The sequence below is a fragment of the Antechinus flavipes genome, chromosome 2, assembly GCF_016432865.1.
Source record: "Antechinus flavipes isolate AdamAnt ecotype Samford, QLD, Australia chromosome 2, AdamAnt_v2, whole genome shotgun sequence".
NCBI classification, from domain to species: Eukaryota; Metazoa; Chordata; class Mammalia; order Dasyuromorphia; family Dasyuridae; genus Antechinus; species Antechinus flavipes.
In genome coordinates, this window is record NC_067399.1 from 329,782,519 (window position 1) to 329,805,693 (window position 23,175).

The 23,175-nt window shown below is 34.3% G+C and overlaps 1 protein-coding gene across 1 annotated transcript in view; it reads right to left on the minus strand.

The window, feature by feature from the left end:
- The window catches only part of RTN1 (reticulon 1), a 257,441-nt gene that overhangs the window by 136,765 nt on the left and 97,501 nt on the right, over positions 1–23,175 (minus strand). Inside the window, exons 2-3 of the mRNA XM_051977764.1 lie at positions 16,357–17,124; positions 6,087–6,878 (exon numbers count right to left, since the gene is read on the minus strand). Coding sequence (XP_051833724.1) covers positions 6,087–6,878; positions 16,357–17,124 — 1,560 coding nt within the window. The remainder of the gene's footprint in view (positions 1–6,086; positions 6,879–16,356; positions 17,125–23,175) is intronic.

The following is a 23,175-nucleotide window of genomic DNA, read 5'->3' on the forward strand; positions in this document are numbered from 1 at the left end:
GCAACTAAGGTAAAAAAAAGATTAAATGAGAGAAAAAATCTTGCATTTAATATATTTGATAAGAAACTGATTTCCATTACATATAAGAAACTAATACAAATATATAATACTAAATACCATTTCTCAATATATAAGTGAATCAAAAGATGTAAACAAATGTTTCTCAAAGGAAAAATTGCACAATATTATTGACCCATGAAAGAAAGTTCTAAATCACTAATAATAAGAAAAATTCAAATAAGAACAACTTTAAGGTTTAGTGAAAGACAAAACACAAAGAGAGTTAATGTTGTAAAAGTTGTGGAAAGACAAATATGCTAATGATTAGTTAGTGGAGCTGTGAACTAGCATAACTGTTCTGGAAAGCAATTTGGAATTAAGTACACAAAGTGACTAAAAAGTCCATTCCCTTTGTCCCAGAGATGTTTTGCTAAATATATATTCCAATGAGGATAATGAGACTTCTAGAAGGGTTTTTTGTAGAAGAAAGAATTTGAAATAATAAATTATTGTTATTTTATATTTATGCCCATTTAATGCTGAATGAATAAACAAATTGCAGTATATGAAAGCAATGGGATTTTATTGTAAGAAATGATGGGTGTGATTAGTGCAGAAAAGCATAGGAAGACATATGAACTGATGCAAAGAGCTGATACAAATAAATAATAATTAATAATATTAACTGCTATATAAATAACACTTTAAGATTTGCTAAACTTTTTACGTATATGATTTTATCCAACACATACAATAACACATATGGAAGGAACAAAAACAGCAAAATGATTCAAAATTGAATGCTAAAAAAACGATCATTTCTAAATTTGTTTCTATAGAAGAGATATGAGAAGGCACATTTTCTAAAATCCTTCTTTTCAAAAATGGGAAACTGAGTATGGACTAGCATCATGATGTCAAGTTTTCTTCAAGGTTGATTAGTTTTGTTGAACTAATTTTTCTTTTTCCTCTTTTTTATTTCTTGATATAGGAAATGGTTCTTTGGAGGAGTAAAAAGAAAGATGCCCTAGGAAATACAGGTAAAATAAAAACAAAATATCTCAGTAATGTGCTATTTCAAAAGGTTGTTTTGTTGTTTTGTTGTTTCTGCTGTTCATTAAAACAAGTCTTACTGAAACATCAGGTTTGAGGATGGTTTCAAAGGAATTTTTAAGGACAAAGTGAGAAGGATGATTATTTTAGTGATTATTTTTAGTCCTTTGCAAGGATTGCCTGATATATTTCTAACTTTTAAACTTGGTAACAGATGGTTCAGGCAATATCGGGGAACTTTCACAAAAGTCTTAAGTGACACAAGCAGACAAAGTTTCTAAAATATGCTATGAAGCATTCCTATGCAGTCACAGCTGTTATACCTCTCATCCTTCATCATATAGTTCTAGCTGTTGGTTTAGGGTTTCTCTCTAATCCCCAATAGTAACTTGTCTTATGTTTCAATTTTTGTCCCCAAATCACTGTGTAGGAAAAAAAACATTGTAAAACCATTCCCCTTTGTTGAAAATATCTACCTGCTAAGTTGCAATGACATCTTAGTATTACATTCATACTCAGTCTCAGAATACAATAAAGCTTCCTAAACGAAATTGATTAAAAAGTAGTACTCAAATTTTTTGGTCTCAGGATCCTCTTACCTTCTTAATAAGTATTTAGAACCTCAAAGACCTAGTGTTTATGTGAGTCATATCTATTTGTATTTACCATATTAGAAATTAAAACTGAAAATATAAAATATTTTTGTTTTTATTTTGAAGTGACAATAACAAACCCATTACATTAACATAAGTAACATTTTTATGAAAAATGACTATATATTTTCTCCAAAAATGGTGATAATGACAATTTTTACAATTTTGTAAATCTTATTAATGTCTGATTTAGCAGAAAACAATTGGATTCTGCTATCTGCTTCTGATGGGGGAGTGAAACTGTATTACCTTTAATCTGTAAAATTATCACTCTAAAACTGTGTCCCCTTTTGATCTGGAAAAGAAGGGAGATTCCTGGTCTCCCAACTCCACAGAGTCTATGAGAGAGAGCATATCCTTCTGGCTAGCCTTTTCTAAAGCAAATCACCACCTTTGGTAGCCAGATCCTCATTTAGGAAGCCTTATTTCCATTCAATTGGAGATCTGGGCCTGATAATGATAAACATCTAGGCCTGAGGGCATTGGCTTTCTTTTCAACCTGAAACCTGAGCCTCAGATTTCTATAAAGGATATTTCTAAATTCCTGATCCTTGCAGAAGTCTAGAGTAGGACATAGCTCCTGCCAGGACTCCTCTCTGCTGTGAAGACATTCTCTTCTCAGCAAAAAAACTTTTGTTATTTCTCTGCCATTGAGGAAGTCAGTCTCCTAGCAAAGCTATCTTCTCATCCTACAATAAACTTCCCTTTTTGCCACTTAAACCTTTCAAGTTTGTGAATTCTTTCATGAAGGATCTGAGCTGACCAGAAGGGGATTCCCACAACTCTCTGCACTGCCACTAACCTCATCACTTTTATATTTTATCTGTTGCACTATGTTGTTTTAATTAAAGGAATGAGGAAAATTTGGCCTCAGATATAAAGGTGGAAAAAGAAGTATTTAATTGGCTAAACAAATTAGTATTATTTTGAAAATAATTTTGACCTCAAGGATCTTTTGAAAGCAACTCAGTGATGTCCAGGAGTCTATGGACCACATTTTAATAGTCACTGTAATAGTAATACAAAACTGAACAGACTAACTATCCACACTGAAAAACAAAGTGGATGAAAATGTAGTTGTCATTTTTTCCTATCACCATGGGTGCTGAAATTACAATATACAGATGGGCATCAAATCAATATGATAGTATATATTCTGGCTAGGTATTACTCTGCCCACCAATGACCAAGAGGAAGACATTATGCTAAATTTATATTTGGGAAAATTCAGTGTTTTCCATAAATTTTAGTATTCAATGCTGCAATAACACAATTTCAATATCAACATTTTCCTATTTATACAACTTTCTAGAGGAAATTGAAGCCATATAAAACTTTTTAATGAATAAAAAATTTAAAAATATATGCTGTATAATATTGCAATGTCACACTCAAAAGAATCAAAATTAGATACCTAAATGTTTGAGAAAGCTACATGATCAATGTCTGCAAGATGCAGCACATTGCCAATATTGATATGGCTTTGAGGAACAAACATGAAAACCATCACCCAGGGATATGTATAGCCCAAAAAGGAGGTTAGATCATTCAAGGAAAAGAACACATATGGACAGCATATATACTGCATTGTTACTCTCAATATATTAATAGGAGCACAGATAGACCTCTGGGATAAACCTTAGATGCTTTTCCCATGAAAGACATGGACGAGAATTAAAAAATAAGGCACAGAAAAGTTGTGAACTAGTACTCAAAGAGTATTAATAATACTCTGGAGATCACAGGTCTGTGTGGAATTAATTGAGTGAAGACACTCTCATGGGAATATAGTCTTAAACTAGATCTTAATAGTGACTTGAGACTTTATAATAATAAATAGAATTATAACTAAAAAAAGCAAAACAAAAAAAAAAACTTTGCAGGTGTTTGTCTCCTCTGGTTTCCCACCACCTCTTAATTAGCATTTAAGGATCTTTTTTTTTATTCTCTTATTCCTGGGTTAGATTTCCATAATTAAAATGTAAACCCAGATTCCCCCCCAAACAATGGGGGAAAAGGCCAGGCTGGGTGGGGGAGAGTTCTGGATTCAAGCTATTTCAATTTGTGTTTTGCACTCCTTTTCTTGACAAACACCTTGTCAGATGGGAGATATCCTTTCTCGTGAGATTCCCCATTTTGCTTTTTCTTAATTTGAGAATCTCTGTTTTTGTGGTCAATACTGTCCTATACAATTTATATCCAAAAATTTAGAATGGGGGTCCTCAAACTACGGCCCGCTGGCCAGATGCGGCAGCTGAGGACAATTATCCCCCTCACCCAGGGCTTTCTTTATTTAAAGGCCCACAAAATCAAGTTTTTGTTTTTACTATAGTCCGGCTCTCCAACTCCAAGAGGGCAGTGAACTGGCCCTCTATTTAAAAAGTTTGAGGACCCCTGATTTAGATAATAATATATAATCAATAATGTTACTTCAACAATCGCCTATAGAACTATGCATGCAGTGAACTCAGTGTATAATCATTAGTTGGGGGTTTAGCTTTAAAAATAGGTTTTTATAGTAATATTGTAAATTTTATGTGCACTTAGTGCAGTTCACTCTAGATGTGTTGGGTGGTGAGGGGGAAATCATCCTTAATACATTATCCTTAGAAAATTATTAATCCTAATCTGGCCTCCACCAGTTAGTGTTCTATTCAAAGAATGGAATTTAATTTTAGCATTAGCCTAACCAAAATGGAACTTAGTTGCCAAAGTCCCCACATAATGCAATCCAAGGTCAATGAGAAAAGGCTTTTCAGACTTTTCACTGTCTGGTGTTATTTTATTATGTGTGGCACAAGACCACTAGCTCAAATAAATCAAATAAATTAAGGAGATTTTTCAAGGCAAAAGAAGAAAGAAATTTTATTACAATCTCATGAGAAAGGGCATCTCCCTCCATTACTTACCCAATCCATCAGGCAAAAAGAAGTTATGATAACTGAAATCACACAATGACTTTGATCCAAAGAAGTAATAACCATGTTCAGACTATTTTTATTATATTCTATCAATATACTGCAGCAAATCTTCCCTTATTCCAGAGTTTTATTTTGAAGAACTAAATTTCAAAGTGATCCGGGAGAGAAAAATGATTCTCTCATTTTTATATAATGCTGTCTAATTGCTAGCAAATGAAATGAAATTAACATTGCACCAGAATGATTTTATATCCTTAGAATAATTAACTCCAAGAAGATAAGCCTTTATTCTAAAGAAATAAAAAAGCAGGTAGATGGATAGGACAGGGTATTCAGTCAATGTTATAATTCTTCAGGTCTGCATTGAAATTTTATCTGGATGGCCATTTCCATACTATATATGGGGCAGTTAGGATCAACATCCATCTTTTCTTGCAGTAAAATTTGTTCTTATTTGTTCATTTATGACTTTATTGCAAAAATGTGAAATTTAGGTAGGGTTCTATAGCTAGTTTTTGGGGAAGATTTCTATATTCATATATACACATATCAAGGTCTTAATCAACTATGTCATTTTTCCCTTACATGATTGCTGTGTATTATCTATCACTATTCATTGATAATCAAAATCTCCACTCAAGAATCAATCAGTGAGAGATCATATGGCAAAATTCAAGCACTCTAATCTGTAAGCAACTTTGAAAATGAGCAAATCACTTATAGATTATTTCAGAGGAAAGAAAAGCTTCTATGATTTCATCTTAGGGGCATAAGTTCTAGTGGCAAACATTGATTGCTTCATCTTTTCCCAGAGATGCAGAGACTTAAAACACTGAGGCTCAGTGGTTCTTGAGGCAGGAGAGGGGGGTGGAAAAGAAGAAATGTACATCAGGAGAATCCTCCACTAGAGACTACTTGACTTACAAAAAGGGAGAGAGATTAATGCTGGGCAAATACGATAGCCCTGTGATTATGAGAAAATTTTTATCATCCAATATTGGAGGGAAGGAAAATGGAAAAGGAACTAGAAGATAATGAGAAAATGGGAAATTCAACCCCAGAGTAAAATACTAGAAGAGTTTTTAGAGCAGCTGAAGAGAGCTTACTCCATTCAGAAAAACTGAGACTGTATACAAAACAATTCACTACTATGGATAAATGGGCTCTGCCAGCAGAGGAGCCATTCAGAGCATTTGATTCAGCCACCCAAATTCCAGCTGTGAATTTAAATTATTTTTCTTCATTGTCTCCCTTTCTTGTTATTGTTTTCTGGTCAACTGTATAACCAATCCATTAATAAATAGTAAGCCAAGGAGATGGGGAGGGGGGGGAGAGGAATGGGGGAATGTGGCTAAAGAGAAGAAGAATATCTTGATCTACTTCATGACTATATTTTAGGGGGGAAAAAAGGATATCTAAGCAAAAAGAAATGTTTCAATCATAAAAGTTTTGAAATTACCTTTTTGCTTATTTAAAAACAGCAGTGGGGGTGAGGACCAGATATTTTGCCCAGAGTCCTTTGAAGACCGATTACTCGGACTAACACCTGTCACATCAGCTGTTTTCTTCTGGGATGTTTCCCCCTTTAGCTCTTCAGTTCTGCCTTCAGACAAAAGGAGCTCAGTGCTGATTTGGGGGGAAACAAAGGAGTATTTCAGGTATGAAGCTGACTCTGCCAGGTTTTGCCTATTCATTTTACTCTCCTTGGCACTGTTGTTCACATCATATTCGGAAGTTCCAATATTCTCTGTCCTGGAACCATTTTCTTCCTTGATAATGTCCATGATTATGGGTTTCATCAAAGGAGAATCCTGCTCTCTTTTGGGGCTTTCCTCAGAAGCAGAGGAGGCATCACAGGACTCAATGATGAGCTCACTGTCCAGTTCAGCTTCTCGTTCCTCCCTCAGAATGCTGTACTGTATAGAAGGGGAGGCAGGAGATGGTGGGGGGCCACTGATATGGCTAAAAGTCATGTAGTTAGACTGCAACACCTCTTCTGCAGCCAGAGGATCTTCAGAGACAAGCTCTATCTCTGAGTCACCAGATTCAGTGCTGCTAACTTCATGGTCCAAGGGATAAGGAGCAGCTGGTGGTCCAGACTTGTTTTGGGGCTCTGGTTTATCCAGAACCTGTCCTATCATCTGTGGGCTTTCAGCGGTTTCCAAAGGTAATCCCTTTGCTTCCTTGATGGCATTGATAAGTTCATCTTCTGAGAAGCTTCCTTTATCTTGAGATTCTGCGCCAGATGGTTCTATTATTCCACAAAGAGAGAAAGAGAGACAGGGAAGGCAAACACACATACACAGAGAAAGACAGACAGACAGAAGAAACAAAATTCTATTAGAGAAGATGCTTTATCATTTCTTTAGCAACAAAATCTTGCAGACAAAAATCTAGCTTGTTCCCAAGGTTAGGCACAGATACAGGCCACCTGAGTATAAAAGCTAATTACTTTTATGATTCAATTATTAATGTTATGTCTTTCTAAAGGCAACTAACTATTAAAAAATAAAAGAAACCCAATACTGATGATTTATTTACAAAGAAAATCTTAGTTTGTATGTTTTATTGCAGCATGTGACATCTAAAAGTCAGTACTTTATTTTGTAATTTCTTTCTCTGGAAAAGATATTTTAATATCAATAATGCAATTTTGGTTAGCAAAACATGTTATTTATTGCCCTCTCAATTTATTACTATGTTATAAAAATAAATGAAAGTAAATTATTTTTCTCTTTCATTTAATCCAACTCTTGCATTCTCTTAGACAGAAAGGACAAGTTTATTTTGTCATAAAATCAAGGATTTATGGATGGAAGAGACCTCTGAGGTTACTTGATCTAATTTCTTCATTTTGTAAATGAAACTGCAGCCCAGAGAGGTGAATTTACTTGTGCAACATCACACAGGGGATAACTAGCACAAGCAGGACACAAACCTGGATCCCATTTGTCAGTTCTGATTTAATGATGAGGCCCTGAGTAACCATGTGGGGTTAACTGAGAAAGACTGAAGTACTAATAAGATTATACCCTGAGGCAAGTTAAACTTTATAGTCTCACCTTCTGTAAAGGTTTTGGGTAACCCCACCTAGCTGTGTTCAATCAGAAATCCAAGTTATGTCAAACCACTGAAGTTAAATTTCTCCTATAAATATGTCCACAGCCCACACCATCTTTGTTGAACCTCTTTTGTATTAAGAATGCCATAGCACTGCCCTGTGGTATTTTTTTCCTTACTCCTCCCCAGTAACTCTTGGTATCTTTCCTCTCATTGGTATCATCCTCTCATTCTTCCACTATTTCTCATGGTGTTTTTCTCCTTATGGTCAACTAACTCTTTTAGGGTTCTAACTTTGTGGATTTAGCCTACTAGTCAGTGGTATACAATTGTATACTCCTACCTCATGGAGAATTTCCTTTCTCCTGGTTAACTGAGTTCTGCTCAGATGTCCAACTTAGATGTTGATGAAATAATATCCTAAACCTTTGTGAAGATTTTGTAATCTTTAGATGCAAAGACCCCAGGACTAACCCTAATGTGTTTGAGCCACAAGGTTGGCTCCATGAGGCTTTGTTTCAGAGCCCATTCAAGCAAGGATTATAGACTTAAAGATGGAAGGGACTTTTGGGGTCATGTACCAAGTCTCTCATCTTACAGATAAGCAAAAGTCAGGCTGTGATTTGTCTGAAGCCAAACATATCACAGAGGGCAAACATGGGATTTGAACCCAGATCCTTGACTAGATATTCATCACTTTTTCCACATCATCCTAACTGCCCTGAACTTGGTATGGATAAGCTATTTTTCTTTATTTCTTTTTTCAAAGCCTGAAGATTAATATAATGAGTTCATGGGTTGGAGTAGAAAACATAGAAGTATCATGTATGTGATGCTAGGTTGTTAATAGTTAAGTTCTAGTGGTGGAGGGGGAAGTGATGACTGTGATGACACCTAATGTGTAAAATGTTTTACAAATATTATTCATTTAATCTTAACAACAATCCTGGGAGATAAATTCTATTATTATCCCATTTAACAAATAAGGAAACTGAGGAAGATAGAGGTGAAGTGCTCTGCCAAGGGTGACAGAATCAGCAAATGCTTGAGGCTGGATTTAAACTCAAGATCTTCTTGACTCTAAGTCTAGGGCTCAATTCACTGTACCACCCAACTGTATCTCTCCCATTTATCATTAAATCCCAACCTACTGGCTGGAGACCTCTACTTATGTCTTGGAGGATTCCATCATACTTTTAGATAAAGGATTATAAATAATTCCTGAATCTCTTAATAATCTGCCTGTCAAAGAATTTGGGTTCAAATCCAGACTGTGCTATTTGCTGATTACTTGACTCTTAGGTTCTTCATTTAGAAAAGTGAGGGGTTTGGACTAGAACTAGGACTTAAATTTTTTCTACTCATGACTTCTTTTCACTTGAGAAATTTTTACATGACCCTGGATATACTGATATATAAAATATACAAATCAAATACTTACTGATAAAAAAAATCATAATTTCTCAACTCTTACATTCAATTATGAGATCCCATAGAGGGTTACAAACCACAGTTTAAGAAACTAGGGACCAGATGACCTTTAAAAGTCCTGTTCCAGGGCAGCTAGGTGACACAGTGGATAAAGCACCAGCCCTGAAGTCAGGAGGACCTGTCTCAGACACTTAACACCTCCTAGCTATGTGACCCTGGGCAAGTCATCTTATCCTAATTGCCTCAGGAAAAAAAGAAAGAGAGAAAGGAAAGAAAGAAAGGAAAGAAAGAAAGAAAGAAAGAAAGAAAATAAGAAAGAAATAAAGAGAGAGAGAAAGAAAGAAAGAGAGAGAAAGAAAGAAAGAGAGAAAGAAAGAAAAAGAGAAAGAAAGAAAGAGAAAAAAGAAAGAGAGAGAAAGAGAAAGAGAGAAAGACAGAGAAAAAGAGAGAGAGAGAAAGAGAAAGAGAAAGAAAGAGAGAGAAACAAAGAAAGAGAAAGAAATGAAGAGAGAAAGAAAGAAAGAAAGAGAGAAAGAGAGAAAGAGAGAAAGAAAGAAAGAAAGAAAGAAAGAAAGAAAGAAAGAAAGAAAGAAAGAAAGAAAGAAAGAAAGAAAGAAAGAAAGAAAGAAAGAAAGAAAGAAAGAAAAAATACTGTTCCAGGTATAAATCCTATGTAAAAAGGTAACAACATGATTTAATGTTGCAGTTCTCAAAGTGTGGTCCTGGACCCCCTGAGCCTCCACAAAAACCTTTCAAACCACAAAGACAAAATTCCTTTTGTAATACTAAGTAAGATGTTATTTGCCTATTAAAATACTAGTCCCTCTTCCAACAACTTATCTGTGCATGGCTAGCTTTTCTTCACAAAGTTAAGTAAAATAACATAGTACAGCAGACAGAATGTAAAAGCAGATAGGAGAATTTAGTTATTTTCTAAAATGTCAGACATTAAAGAGCTTTGCAAAAAATGTGTAAAACAATATCATCCTCATCAATTTTTTAAATTTTGTTTTGGAAAATATATTGTTATTGTTGAGTCATATTAGTCATGTTCAACCCCCATGACTTCATTTGGGGTTTTCTTGGTAAAGATTCTGGAATGGTTTGTCATTTCCTTCTCTATCTCATTTTACACATGAGGAACTAAGGCAAACAGATTTAAGTGACTTGTCCAGTGTCACACAGCTAGTAAGTGTCTAAGCACAGATTTGAACTCAGATTTTTCTGACTCTAGGTCCAATGTTCTATCCATTGTGCCACCTAGCTGCCCATTTGGAAAATGTATTTTTTTCAGAAAAAAAATATTATCTATGTTAAAATGTAATGAATTTATTATTCTTATTTTTAAAATAATTAATATAGTCACATGCTTAAAATTTGTTTTTTTTTCTAATATGGTAAACATAATAGATATTATTCTTTAAAGTTCTTTAGCATTTTCAATGATTTTTTAAGAGTATAAAATATTTCTGAAGCCAAAAAGTTTGAGAAATGTTTAGTTGAAATAAACATTCATACTATGTTTGTATTTGCGGCACCTAAATTTAGTTCCAACTCTACTGTTTACTACCTATATGGTCTCAGCTAAGTTATTTCATCTCTCAAGATCTCAGTTTTCTCATGTGTCCATGAAGAAAATTTTACCAAATTTCTTTACCAAAATGGCCTAATTCATAAATGAAGATGAAGTCCTTGTTAAGTTAGATTATACAAATCTACTTTTTCTATGTAACTTCAAACACTATAGCAATTATAAAAATTGTTGAATTTCAGGAGAGATGAACAGGACAAGAGTAGAGGACAGCACAAATTATACAACTAATTTATCAATACAAAAACTGAATTTGCCTTTTTTTTTTTTTTGAGTCTTGAAATCTGAAAAGATTCTGCATTAGAAGAGGTATAATTAGCATATGATTACATAGAAGTTAGAAAAAGCATTGTACAGGGGATTTTTATTCAGGCTTTGGTTGATGTAATTGCTGAGATCCTTCCCAATTCCAAGGGCTTATGAGAAATTCTACTCTACTAACTCCAAGTGTTTTAGCATGATTTTTTCCCAATATTTCCCTCGATTTCTGGTTTGTTTTTGTTATTCTGTGTATAAGTGGAGCTGAACCACTGAAGTAATATTAAAAAAACTGTGTATTTATCATCACCTCTATCTATCAATGTCTCAGCTTCAAAGTGAGTTTTGCCAGACAAGCTCATTGGTTCCCAGGATGGTCACTGGCAATGATAATATGGCCATTGAGTTATGCTTGCTCAAAATGTGGATGAGAGAGTGGAATAGAACTTTTCATAGGGCAGGTTTTCAATTAATATTGGCTATTGCTAGACCTCCTTTCTTTAAAATTTCTAACATTTAGTACAGAACTTTGCACATATTAGAGCACTTAAATGATTATTGATTGATTGTCTGATCTATTTCCTTTGACAATTACATCAAGAAAAGGCACATTGAGACATGCTACCAGACTTAAATAATTTTTCAAGTCTTTGGCACTTCCATGAAGCCTTCTCTGATAACTACAGGGAACATTAATATATAAAACAGGGAATATTAGTTGTACCTATCTCACAGGATTGCTGTGAGATTCAAACTAGGTGGTCTTTATAAAGCACTTAACAAACCTCAAAGTACTACATAAAGGTGAGCTATTATCTCTACTTTCTCTGTACTCAAAATTCTATTGGTTCAGATTACACAATTTAGCCCTTATATAGTTGTGCTGCCTCATAGGGATTTATTTTATTTCTCTACCTAGATTGTCAGCTCTTTAAGGATCAAGATTATGACTTTTGAATTTTTGTTAAATCTCCTACCCCACTGAATTTAGTCCAATGCTTGATACAGCATAGATTTTAACATTTAATTAAAGGTAACATGGGAGGGGTTCTTAAAGAAACTTCTCCCTCTTAACCTGAAATGCTTTTGAGTTTTATTAAAAAGCAGAGACACATAATTAACCACAAGTAGAATGTTATTTATATTGAATCCAACTTTTGGGGATATATACTTGGCTCATTTTTGGAGAAAAACTACATGGAAACTCCTCCATGAAGTCCTTCCTCATTCTGTGCTGTCTGTCATGATCTATTACTCTTTATATCTCACACATTATTTTGTTTTGCCCCTTGGGATTTGTCATTGCATCACTCATAGACAGAGAAATACCTGATACATAGTATATGTTTTAAAATGTTTCTTTATTATCTATGCAATATTTTGTAGTATAATTATCTAGATTTGTGTTCTCTAGGGATGCTGTGCTGGAGTCAACTCCACTAAGATCCAATTGGTAAAATTTCAATGTAACTATTTAAATCATGGAAATTGGTACAAATCAGCATTTGTTTTATTGTTTTGTTGATTGTCTAAGCTTAAGAAATGATGGACAAAATGTTAATAATGCAGATTAAAAAGTGTAAGGTGGACACTTTTTTTGGAGACTGGTTATAAACACTGACCACCATATCCCAGAATTTTATTTCTCCACTAGATTTGAATGCAAGCTCCAGAAGATCAACATGCCTTCCACAGCACCATGCCCTACACACTTAATAAATCTTTAATGAATGATCTAATGTTTAATAATGAATTATTAGCAAGAAAAATCATGACTCTACAAGAGGTTGCCTGTGAGTTCCATTTCATCTCTAAACCTAAAATCCTACAACCTTAATAAATGCAAACTTGAATTAAAAAAAATTTAATTAGAGGATGTAGAAGCAAATAAATATAGTTTAATGATGATTAAAAGCTGAAAAAAATGCAATTAGCAGGGACATCATTTCTAGAAGAGTCTATGCTAGGTGAGACATTTGATTGGATCCCTGAATGTTTCATTGTAATGAATCATTCGGTACAAATATAGCTTCTATTCAGAAAAGAGATTAGAGAAATTTTCAAATGGCCCAGATGGGATAGCTGATGATTCTGCTCCTCAATCTTTTTTTAAATTCAATTTCAAAATTATAAATGAAAAGATGTTTGTGGGTGTATTCTGTCTTTTCAAGCACTTCTTGTCTGATCAGGACTAAGAGAACAAAAGCAAATAAACACAGATATTGGAACCTACATTTCTCATATTCTCCAACTCCCTGCTCAAGAGCAAAGGATAGAACAAAAGAAAATATATGCACAGATTATATCTACTGGGTTTTGTTCAGATTCTAACCATCTTTACAAAATAGGCTGTCAATTTCCATAATCCCAAAGCTTTAGGCAGGGTTTTTTACAACTGAGGCCACCAATGCTTTCTATTCCATTGCTAAAATGAAAAATGTGTGTATTATTTCATAGGTCCACTAATGTGTCCTTGGGGATAGTGTGTCTGTGTGTCTCTTTCTCTGTCTCTCTATCTCTCCATCTCTGTGTGTCTCTGTCTCTTCTCTGTGTGTCTCTGTCTTTTTCTCTATCGCTATTCATCTCAGTCTCTCTACCTCTTTTCTCTTTGTCTCTGTCTCTATCTCTGTCTTTATCTCGCTCTATCTCTTTCTCTGTCTCTCTCTCTATTTCTGTCTCTCTATTTCTCTTTTCTCTGTGTCTCTATCTTTTTTTTCTCTCGTCTTTTTTCTGCCTCTATCTCTGTAGCTCTATTTCTTTCTCTCTGTCTCTGTCTCTTTCTGTTGTGTCTGTCTCTGTTTATCTCTCTTCTCTCTGTCTGCCTTTGTGTCTGTGTCTGTTTCTCTCTTTCTCTGTCTTTTTCTTTCTGTCTGTCTGTGTGTCTCATGCTGACCTAGCATTCCTAGTTCTTGCTCTAAAAACAGTATCAGATCCTGTGAGATCCTTCCCAATTAAGCCCTATCTATAGAATGCTCTGACACAGTATGCAAGAAGTAATCAGCAAGGGAGCCAAGCAGTAGAGGTACCACTGCTTCTCAAATTATGCCGAATTTTAAGAAAACAACACCCTACAGTACATAATCCTATGCTGGTTCTGAGAGGGATGCCAAGAAGTATAAAGCATAGCTTTTATTTTCAGGGAGTTTGTAGTCATATAGAGAAGACAAGACAAGTATACAAATAACTAAATATAAATTAATATAAATGCTACATCAGTGTTTGAAGTAGTGCAGCATTCAAGAGGAAGATAATACTTTTTTGGAAGTATTTAGAAAAGTTTCTTGCAGAAGAAAAAATGAAACAAGCATTTATTAAATACCTATTATGCGTCAGACACTATGCTAAATATTTATAAATGTCTCATTTGATTCTGACAACAACCTTGGGAAGAAGGTGCTGCTATTATTTCTATTTTACAGATGAGGAAATCAAGGCAGAAGGAGCTTAAGTGATCTGCCCAAAGATCACAGCTAGTAATTTTCTGAGACTAGGATTTAAATTCAGGTTGTTCTGACTTCAGCTTCATCACTATCCACTGAACCAGAACTAAGAGGAAAAAGTTTGAAATGAACCTAAAATTCCAAGAAATCACTGTAGATTTTTGAGCAAAAGAATATGTTTCCAGAATCTCAGAGTTAGAATTTCTAAGAAAATGCAGTGCAATATAGGCCTGAACTAGATTTTTCTCTACTTTTGTTCTTCTGTCATATCCTACTCTTCAAGACCCTATTGGGGGTTTTCTTGGCAGAGTTACTGGTGTGGTTTGCTATTTCTTTCTCCAACTAATTTTACAGATAAGACAAATAAGATAAGGCAATTAGAGTTAAGTGACATGCTCAGGGACACAGCTAGTAAGTGTTTAAGGAAAGATTTGAACTTAGGAGGATGAATCTTCTTGATTCTAGCTCAGCACTTTATTGAGTACATCATCTAGCTGATCAGAATTTCTTTTACACTTTATACTATAATTAATCATCCAACCTTCCCTTGATAATTTCCAGTGAAAAAAGAACTTACTACTCCTTTAGGCCAGTCCATTATGCATTCAAATGGCACTGATAAAATATCTTTTTTTTTTAAATCATGCCCAAATTTTCCTCTTTATATCTTCTACCCATTGCTGCTAGTTCTTTTCTGTAGACAGGAATAATGACTCTAATACCCATTTGATGGATAACTCTTCAAATATTAAAAGAAAGCTATGATTCTGTGATTCTCTGTCCTTGATCTTATGCTCTGGAGGGCTAGAGTGTGATCCATGAAAAATACTGACTGCTACTTGAAGAGGGAAGAAAGAAAACAAGCATTTAAAAATATGTACTGTGTGTCAAACACTTAACAAATTATCTCATTTGAATCTGTGTGCCCATTAAGTGTCTGGGGTATCAAATTCTAAGAATAGCACTTAGTGCTATATGATTTCTTATTTAAATTCCTCTCAATGAATATCTGAAATATGAGAACTAATTATTAATTCTAAGCATACAAAAAATTTCAAAGGTCTCACAGCTGGTTAGTTGCAAAATCTAGACGAATTCAGATCTCCTGATCATCAGTTCGATCACACCAGCTTTTGATGTTTCATTGCAATTGTTAGATTCAGCAAAGTATTCCTCCCAATTGGGAGAGTATTCATCTGGAGTCCATGAATTAAAAATAGATTATAACTATTTTGATATAATGGGTTTTCTTTGTAATTCTATGAATTTTATTTTGTGAATTTAAAAAAAAAATTGGTTCTGAGAAAAAGCCCATTGGCTTTATCAGCCTGCCAAAGAAGTCTATGACATAGGAAAAAAATTGAGAACTCCTGGTATAGAAATATACATGCCAGCCCTCTATCTTGAACAATCTATACACACCTGAAGTTTAACTTTTGACTGTCCATTCTCTAATCTCCCCCTCAAAAACTGAATAAAGCTTTTTATAAAGCAACTAAGTAAGAAGTTGAAGCAAATTCCATATCTCCTATTTTGGTACAACAGATGTGTTTCTGCACTCCTTAATGGTTATTTTAATAAAATTTAGCATGTTAAATATTAACATACCAACTTAAAATAAGGTTTATGAATTTTTGGTATATGTGTATGTGTGTATACATACACATATGCATATATGTAAATGTATATATACAGATCTATCACAGTATTTCACTATAATTGGTTTCCTTTGTAATCCTATATATTTTATTTTATTTTACACATTTATAAATATAATTCTGAGAAAAGACCTATAGATTTCGCTAAACTGCCTAAGAGGAGTCTTTTATTTAAAGGAATATTGCAAATGAACATATTTGTAATTTATTGGTTATATAAATTCCACCCATTGGTGATTGGGTTTTTTTTGTTTGTTTGTTTTTTTAAGTAGGAACACTTGTCCTTTTTACCTGTTGCAGAAGATGGTGGAGTCATTGATCCTGGGCTGTCATCTTCTGGTTCTGAGACAGTGACTGTTGGCACTGTTTCATGACTTGATTTCAGACATGTATCCTGCTTCTCTGGGGTCTCCTCTTGGCTAGAAGTCTCTGAAAATGGTTCGATCTCAGTCAGTGTGATTTTGACTGGTGCTGTAACCAGGGAGACACAGTGCTGATCTTCAGACAACTCATTTTTATAGGATGCAAATGTTGACTCTTCCAATAAATGTTCTTTGGCCCCCTTTACCTCTATAGCAGCCTGTGTTCCAGGCTCAGAGGTACATTTTGACTTTACTGATGTTTCAGCACATTCATTCTTAAAATCTGAGTCCTTGCTTTCCTGGCCTGATTCCCATTGTTCCTGGTATTTTATTTCCTCTGGCCTACTTATGTCAATGTATTTGCAAGCTTCTGCTTTCATCTGGTCTAGGGGATCTGCTAAGGTCTTATTCATATCTGTACATTCTGCAGGAGTCATCTCTATTCCAGAATCAGAACTAAATAAGCCATGAGACTCCAAGCCAGATGCATCTTGCAAGGAAGAGCCTTGTGCTTTCAGCTCCTCAGTGTTCTCTGAATTGGTAGTATGATTATCTTCTTTCTGAAGAATTCCAGTGAAATACATAGAATCCTGCTGGGACGAATGGACGTCAGAAATCAATGATGTATAAAAAGCTCCTTCTTCTTTTGCTGCTGCTGGAGAAGTATAATCTCTAGCATAAGGGTCATCTGCAACACCTACAAATCAAAACAACAACAGTTAACAGTAGCTGAGCAAATGGTTTAATTCATTTTTGTTTCTTTGTGTGCTATGAAAAACAATGATATGCTATGAAAATCACAGATATTCTTTTTCTGGAGAATCTCAAAAACTGTTCCAAACATGACATTATTTGTGGTTTTGGTCACTTTTGCAAAGAATGTGACAAATCTTCTTCTGACATTTAAATTGTTGTTGATTTGAACTAAATTGAATTAAACTAAATTGATTGTAACAGAGACACACAAAGATTTCATTTCTAACTCATAGCAAGACAACTAAATAAAATTCAGTGTTATGCAACATTCTTTATCTAAGGACTTTGAGATTCTTCTCCAAGTAAGGGGCAGGTTAAAGGTAAAAACCTAGAGAAAGGTCATACCCCAGACTCCATCCTATACCCCAGGGTGATTTAGCAGGAGAAGAAAGATGTGGTCTCAAAGGAACCAACCAGCTCCTCTCCCAAATTCCTAAAAGAGGAAGAAATAGAAAAGACAATGGCTAGTGAACCCTTGCTCCACCTTCACTGCTTATATTTATTTGAATCATCTGGAACAAAATCAGAGAAACTCAAAAGTTGGAAGAAGCTTGTTCAGTCATCCAATTCGACTGATAATTGACTAATAATGCTCTTTACAACAGTCTTGATAATCTGTTACCTTATGATAATGTAATAATAAAGAGCTATCATTTATATGTCACTTACTATGTACAGGTTCTTTAATATCTCATTTGATTTTCACTTGAGACCTCAAGATAGGAAACAATTCATTAACTACTTTGGCCTTATTCTCCTAGAACTAGCCTGTTCCTTTTCATCTATGACTCAACACAACTGGCTCTACACTTTTCTAAATGAGGTTTTGACTACTCTACTGGCACAAGTGAAATATTTAATATACTTCACATGATACTTGTTAATCTAGAATGTCCCAAAATTCTGACTCAAGTTGAAATACCTCATTTTCCCTGAATTATTATGCCCTGAATGCCCACCCCTCCTCCCCTTCCTGGCCATTAGAACTGAGAGAATTAGGGCCTCTGGCCACTCTCACATTCCAAAAACTCATAAAACTCCAGATGGCTTATCTCAAATATCTTCTGCCTCAGACTCTCTCCTGCTCAACCATCTTCTTGACCCACAACCTGTCAGAATTAAAAAGTTATGGTTCTTTCTTGGAATTTCCACTCACCCAGTGCTCTGCTCCCCTTTGCCTTCCTTTCCCTCAAAGCTGGAGCCCTATAAAAGTTTCTGGAATTACTTGCTCATTGCTGTATGCTTTGAGAGAAGAGTCTCATTAAGCTGACTGGAGGCCAGACATGGGTCCTGTTCAGTCACTAGTTCAAATTCTCCACTATTAAAATAATAAAAACCTTAATTTCTGTCTTGCCTCAGTTTCTCTGGCATTACAAGGTTACTATAATACAATATGATACAAAAGCTGCATCATAGAACTGCCTTTCTGAAAATATTTCTTTCCAAACAACAGATAAATTCTCACCCTTCTATGGGGAACACCATCATGTATATAAATGATATGACAAAATCCTCAACTTTCAGACAAGTTTCTGGAGAATCAGTATCCTGTGCTTTAGAACTAAAGCAAATTTATTCAAGGAAAGGAATAAAAATAAATATAAATTTTAACTCTGGGAATTGTAGGGCATCTGGAAGGTATCATTCCAAAAAATCATTACCCAATAATCCCTAAGTTCCTTTAGCTATGATTTTGAGGATTGATTAAATGGATTTCATGGTAAGAATTTGGTTTTGGAGCAATATATGTCATTCAAAAGAAATAAAAAACATAATGGAAGTAGATAGAGTTGCATTATATGTTAAGAAAATGGTGAACTTTTTCAGTCATTCTAAAGAGCAATTTGGAACTATGCCCAAAGAGAGTTCAGGTTGCAGCAGGTCGTTATAATTTTCCAAATATGAAGAAAGGAGAGAAGAGGATGTAAACTAGAGATGCTGCAAAGGTGAAATTAATATGCCTTGGTAACAGATAGGATACGGATGGTGAAAGATAATGAGGAGTCAAAAATGACTCCTAGGTTGTGAGCCTGAGGGACTGGGAGAATGATATTTCCCTCTAAAGTAAAATGAAAGGTATAATGGAGGATGGAGTGGGGAGAAGTGCTGGGTAAACTTTAGAGGAAAAGATGAGTTCATTTTTGAACATGTTGAATTTAAGATAGCTACTGGTTATCTAGTTTTTGGTGTCTGAAAGTCACTTGGAGATGAGAATTTGGAGGTCAGCAGAGAATTTGGAGCAGCATAGGTAAATCTGAGAATCATTAGCATAGAGACAATAACTAAATCATGATGTGTTCACCAAGTGAAGTGGTATATAGAGAGAAGAAAACAGAAGAGGGTCCAGGTCAAAAGGCTAAGAGACACCTTTGGATAGAGAGCATGATACAGAAAAGGATCCAGCAAAGAAGAGAAAGTCAGATAGACGTAAACTAAGGGACAGTAGTTTCCTTGAAACCTACAGAGAAAAGGTTATCAAGGAAGAGAGAGTAAAGAGTGCCAAAGACAGCAGAGAGTTCAAGAAGAATGAGATTGAGAAAAAGTCTTTAGATTTGTTAACTAATAATAGATTATTCACAACTTTGGAGAAAGCAGTTTCTGAGGAATTATAAGGTCAGAAGACAGATTGAAAGGGGATAAGAGAATGAGAGGAGAGAAAGTAGAGGCACTTATTGTAGACAGTTTTTTGGAAGAGTTTAGCTACAAAAGACAGAAGAAATATAAAATGATAAGTGAAATGTGGAAAAATTAAATATATTATCTTTAAGATTAACTATAAGACAGTCATATTAGTTTTCATTACCTTTTGCCAATTCTCAGGGTTCACTGGGGACCATATAGAGAATATGTTCTAGAATATTATCAGAAATTAGCAAATGTATAAAGATTCTCATTTACTGGCCCTTACCTAGGACTAAAATTAGGTAAATATCTTATGCTATGAACCAGCATAACTCTGGTTATATTAACTCTGAACCAAGAACTTATAGATTTAGACAAAATCACTGTGATTTATTAGCAAATAAAACAAAATCACTGTAATTTATTAGCAAATAAAAATGAATGCTAATCAAATCCACCCCATTTGATTCTGTTGTCTTCATTAGTTTCATTTTTTTTCCTTTTTTCTTTTTTTTTTCTTTTTACCAAATCAATCAGAATTGTGAGAACACGACCTGTACACCCTGAATCAATCAAAGCTATTATGTGAGAGACTAGGGAATGAACTAAGCACTATCTATAAAAGAGGGATGCTATCTCAGAATTGGGGAAAAATACACTCTGCCTTGATTCAAGAGGTTCATTTCAAGCATGGGAAAAGGGAGGAGTGAACTGTCACAGAGATGAAGAAATTGAGAATACTCCTTGGATGCTATAGGTATTACAAAGAGGAAGATCCAGAAAGCAAGAAATTTCAAAAAAATTATCAGCTCTTTCCTTAGCTTCCCTTCTCAATTTCTATTTATCCATAAGCAATAAATATTCTCCTGTTTTATTACTCAACTATTTCAGGTAAACTGAATTGTGCTCAACTACAAAAATGGCTGTGGTTAACTAGACATAGATTTAAATGTAAATCCAGCTACCCTGACTGTGTATTAGCACTTTTTCCTCAGGCTTCAAAATAATTATGACTCATATAAAGTAAACTCCCTAAAGCTGAGCCAATTATTATATCAATGTGTTGTATGAAGTATAGTCTGTGATGAAACTCACAGCTAACAGTCACCTTTTTCCTCCTTACCTACAATAATCTCAACTTGTGGGGGTGGGGAGTCCTTTACTAAAGAAAGGGGTTATAATTTAAACTAAGTGAAGTTTTCCTAGCATTATGCTCAAGAAAAAAAAAATGGTCAAGAGAAACCATTGACTGTACTTCTACTTTCACCAATTGCTACAATTATCAGCTCAACAGTCTCAGCTTCCTTTACTTTTTGCTCTATAAATTTATCTACTCCAATGAGATTAAAGAGGAAAAGGCTCATATGTACAAAAATATTTACAAACTTTTTTTTGAGGTAGCAAAGAATTGGAAGCTCAGAGAGTTCCATCAAATGGGAAATGGCTAAACAAATTATAGTATATAAATGTGATGGAATATTATTGTGCTATAAGAAATTATGAAGGGCCTATATGAACTAATGAAGAATGAAATAAGGAAAAACAGGAGAACAATTTTTACAAGAATGGCAATATTTTAAATATAAAACTTTCAAAGACTAGGAGCTTTGCTCAATGCAATAACTAGCCACAATTCCAGAGGACTCATAATGACCCATCTTCTGATAGAGAAGTATTGGACTCAGTACAGATTGAGTGATATAGATAGATGGATATGATATGATAGATAGATAGATAGATGGGTGTGTGTATGTATGTGTGTGTGTGTATATATATATATATGACATGGCCAATGAGAGAATTTGTTTTAAATTTTTAAAAAATTATAGATGTTATTGGCAGAATGGCAGAACATTTGTTTCCTACATAGTGTTGACTCATAAGAAGGAACATATGATCCAATATAAAGTAAATTTGAATCAGCAAGAAAAAAAGACAATCACCATACATTGTTTTAAAAAAAAGATATAAAATAACAGCAATGAAAATACTTAGAGCTTCTACTTTTTAATACTTCTGCCCCATGCTACATGTGGGACATAGCCAGCACTTCACAAATTTGTGTTTCAGGGGCTACTTTAAAAGATCCCTGCCAAATGCCCCACATCAGTGACTTGGCATAAACCCCATCATATGCCACAAAGATTGGAAGACAGTTATTCTGCAGAGTGATGTACAGAAGAAAAGGAAGTGAATCTGGAGAAAAAGGGGAAAGATGACAATACAGAATTGAATAGAGGAGAAGAAAGTCTTTGCTCCAGTTTCCAAGGGAAAGAGGGCTAGAAACTCAATGGGACTCAGTTCTTTATTGGTCAAAGAGTCAACTAAACTCTCCAACTCTCCAACACAAAGAAGGCTGAATACACCCAGCTTCAGAAATCAGTATAACAATAGAAAGCAAAAGATCCAAGAGTGAGAAAGAAGAGAGAAGTTATTAACAACACAAGAAAAAGACTGAAAAGCAAAAATCCAAAGAAACCAAAAGCTGGATAAAGCCATAAAGACAGAAGGGGAAAAAAAAAAACCCTTAAATAACTGAAATAACTCATGACATACATTTAAAATCAATATAAAAAAATTAAGCAAGAAAAGTTAATTTACAGCTTTAACCTGTAAAACTAAAGGGTTATTTTACAAAGCTAGGTGAAATAGTTACAAAATTCACTTGGAGGAAAAAAAAACTTACATCAACAATAAAATAATGAAAAAAGTTGAAACGAAAGAATTGTACTTCTAGGCATCAGACAAAAATAAAAAATTTGAAACTGGCTAAAAAATAGAAAAACATATTAATGAAATAGTATTCAAGGCAAGGACAAAGAAAAATGAGAAATTGTTTAATTCCATAATTCATTGTTTAATAAACTCAAAACATAAATTATCTAGAATTCCCTATTTGATAAGAAGTGCTAACAAAAAAATGGAATGAATTATCAGTAATCTTGAGAGCAAATAATTTACTTTGACTTAGGGTTTCTGACAGAGAAGGTAAGTAAGACAGCACAGTTGAAAATATACTTTAAATTTTTGAAAAACAAATTCCATTCTTCAAAAAATTATTAGGGGAAATCAACTGAATTGGAGTGTGACACTCAAGAATGAAAGGATGAGAACACAAGCAGAAATTTTCTAATTTGGAGGAAAGAGAGAAGCTGGCTATAGAGACATAAATATATACATATGTATACATATGATCTTGGAATAAACTGAGGTTAGTAGTAAATTCTAAAAACAATTTTTAAAATTGCTGGGTTTGCAAAGATCCTAACTTTTGGGATAAGAATTCATATTTGATAAAAACTGCTGGGATAACTGGAAATTAGTATGGCAGAAATTAGGCATGGACCCACACTTAACACCATATACCAAG